This window comes from Mustela nivalis (assembly GCF_964662115.1).
Source record: "Mustela nivalis genome assembly, chromosome: 3".
NCBI classification, from domain to species: Eukaryota; Metazoa; Chordata; class Mammalia; order Carnivora; family Mustelidae; genus Mustela; species Mustela nivalis.
Window position 1 is genome coordinate 27,423,954 of NC_139022.1, and position 2,929 is coordinate 27,426,882.

Genomic DNA, 2,929 nt, shown 5'->3' on the forward strand with positions numbered 1-2,929 from the left:
TTCAATGTAAAACCCAGACATTGATTCTCATTTTATTTACAAGAAAATTTTATAATCTCAGATTTCAGAATAAATTTACTTTTTAAATGCAAAATAATTTTATTACATTTTTTTCTAACTTTTTTTTATTATGTTATATTAGTAACCATACAGTACATCATTAGTTTTGGTGTATTGTTCCAAGATTCATTGCTTATGTGTAACACCCAATGCTCCATGCAATACATACTCTCCTTAATATTTGTTACCAGGCCTTAGTAATGCCCAAATGATATTTATAAGTAAAATAAAGAAACCTACATTGGAATACTAAAAAAACACATATGAATAGGTCTGTTTACAAAAAGCCACAATCACCATGGTTTCCTAAAACCTACAAAACCATGTTAGTATTTCAAAGTGGCATTTATGTCTGTGTTATAAACATGTTTTTTTTTTTTTTCACAGCTCTGGTGTAGTTTTATTCTAGTAAGAAAGCACACATTTCCCCATAAGTTTTTTGAGAGCGGCCACCACCTCCTTGTTCCTCAGGCTGTAAATTAGGGGATTCAACATGGGGGTTAGGATATTGCTGAATACAGAAAGAGCTTGGTCCTGCTCTGCACTATGGGAGGAAGTGAAAATCATATAGATAAATATGTTTGGGCCAAAGAAGAGACTCACCACAGTTAAATGGGAAGAGCAGGTGGCCAGGGTTTTTTTCCTTCCTTTGACAGAGTTCATTCGGAAGACCGCAAGGAAGATGAGAGTATAGGAAGCTGTGATGAGACTGAAAGGAACAACAAGCAACAAAATGCTTGTCACCACCACCACTAACTGATATGCTGACGTGTCTTCACAGGAGAGCTTAATGAGGACTGGGACCTCACAGAAGAAGTGATGGATCTCCCGTGACCCACAGATGGAAAAATGCATAGGGTAGACTGTATGGACAAATGAACTTACAGAGCCTCCAATCCAACACCCCAAAACCATGTGCATACAAAACCTGGGGCTCATGATAATTGGGTAACGCAGTGGGTTGCAAACAGCCACATAGCGGTCATAAGCCATGAGAGTCAAGATGAAACACTCCGACATTCCCAACATTAGGAAGAAGAAACTCTGTGTTCCACAGCCAATCCATGATATTGTCCTTTTCCCTGTGAAAAAATTAGAAGCCATCTTTGGGACAATGGTGGAAGTTAATGTCAAGTCAATGAGAGAGAGTTGACTGAGGAGAATGTACATGGGTGTATGGAGCCGAGAATCTCCCCAAATCAAGACAATCAGAAGTGTGTTTCCCAGGAAGGCAAAAGTGTAGATAAAAATTATCATGAAGTTGAGGACAATATAATGCTGAAATTCAGGAAAGAGCCCCACAAGGATGAAATCAGTTACTGAGGATTTGTTTCCATCTACCATACCTCTAAAAGAAATGTAACAGGTTTGGGGACGAATCAAATGGATTAGAACTGGTGACATTCAATACAGGTCTTATATCAATAGTTGGATGTAAAATTTTTTATCTTTCTCACCATCTTTAGAATTCCATAAAATTTGCCATCATCTCACCAGAGATATCTCACTATTATTGCTGAGAAATTGTCTAAATAATTCTTAAATAGATAATATTAGGAAAAAACATGATAAGTTCAGTGCCTTTTAAACTCTGTTGAGTTCTTTCTTTCTTTCCTTCTTTCTTTCTTTCTTTCTTTCCTTCTTTCTTCACCAGAGAATGTTGTAAAAACTATGGATCAACTTTCTGCAAATATAAACATAAAGATGTGTCTATTGTTTAATAATTATGGACCCTAGTTATTAAATCTTGTAAATTTGGGGGGAAAAAGAGAGGATGATCAAATTAATTCACTTAATTTTATTTTAAAATTACAAATCAGGGGCGCCTGGGTGTCTCAGTGGGTTAAAACCTCTGCCTTTGGCTCAGATCATGATCTCAGGGTTCTGGGGTCAAGCCCCACTTTGGGTTCTCTGAGTACAATAGGGAGCCTGCTTCCCCCTCTCTCTCTGTTTGCCTCTCTGCCTACTTGTGATCTCTGTCTGTAAATAAATAAATAAAATCTTTAAAAAAAATACAAATTAATCTTTAATAAAATATTAAAGAGATCCCATATTAATTTATTTGGGGCTAGTCATGATGACATAAGTATAGTAATAAAAATTGCCAGACCTATTTCTCCTCCTGGAAGCCATAAATATTCCGTATTGTTAATAAAATAGCTTCAAAAGAGTATATGTCTAATAAATACTTATTATCCATAAAGTTGCCAATGTACATGGAGTTCAGCAGGACACATTTCAAAATTGAATGTATGAGAAATACCTTCACTGCAATTGTATTCCCGGTGAGAACAAGAGCTTTTACCCTCCGTGACACCTTGCTGAACAGTGAAGAACCCACCCCAATCTAAGAAAGAGAAATGTTGTACATGTGGATGTTTCCTTATGCTTCAGTGTTTCTTAGAAACCGGTATTGATAAAACACAGACATCAAAATAGCTTGAAATCCTGTTCTCTATTAATTCAGGAGGAAATTTTATAATACAAAACATTGACATTTCCTAGGTTAAGGTAATGGTCCTTTTCTGGGTTTGTATATTCAGACTATTTTGTGGTAAATATATGCTCTAAGGATATTTGTTTTTGTCTTAGTCATAATTCTGCTGAAATATAAAATAAGAAGCTAATTATTATTCTTCTTCTGTCACTAATGAGCCTGCTCTCTAATCTTGCTAAAATTATACTTATATTATTTCTGGAAAATAAAGTAGTTCTGGAAAAATCATCACCATTTATTTATTTTTCATTCTAAATTTATTGAGTGGCCATTTTATATATATATATATATATATATATATATATATATATAGAGAGAGAGAGAGAGAGAGAGAGAGAGAGATGAGTTTATATACACACATATACACATGAG

General features: G+C 34.9%; 1 protein-coding gene across 1 annotated transcript; it reads right to left on the bottom strand.

Annotated features, from left to right (window-relative positions):
• Positions 1 to 465: 465 nt before the first annotated feature.
• On the bottom strand, positions 466 to 1,404 carry LOC309861983 (olfactory receptor 2T27-like; the record flags this gene model as incomplete). Its single annotated transcript, XM_082725239.1, has 1 exon — positions 466 to 1,404. The coding sequence occupies one exon, from the start codon at positions 1,402 to 1,404 to the stop codon at positions 466 to 468; it is 939 nt and encodes a 312-aa protein (XP_082581365.1).
• Positions 1,405 to 2,929: the final 1,525 nt, after the last annotated feature.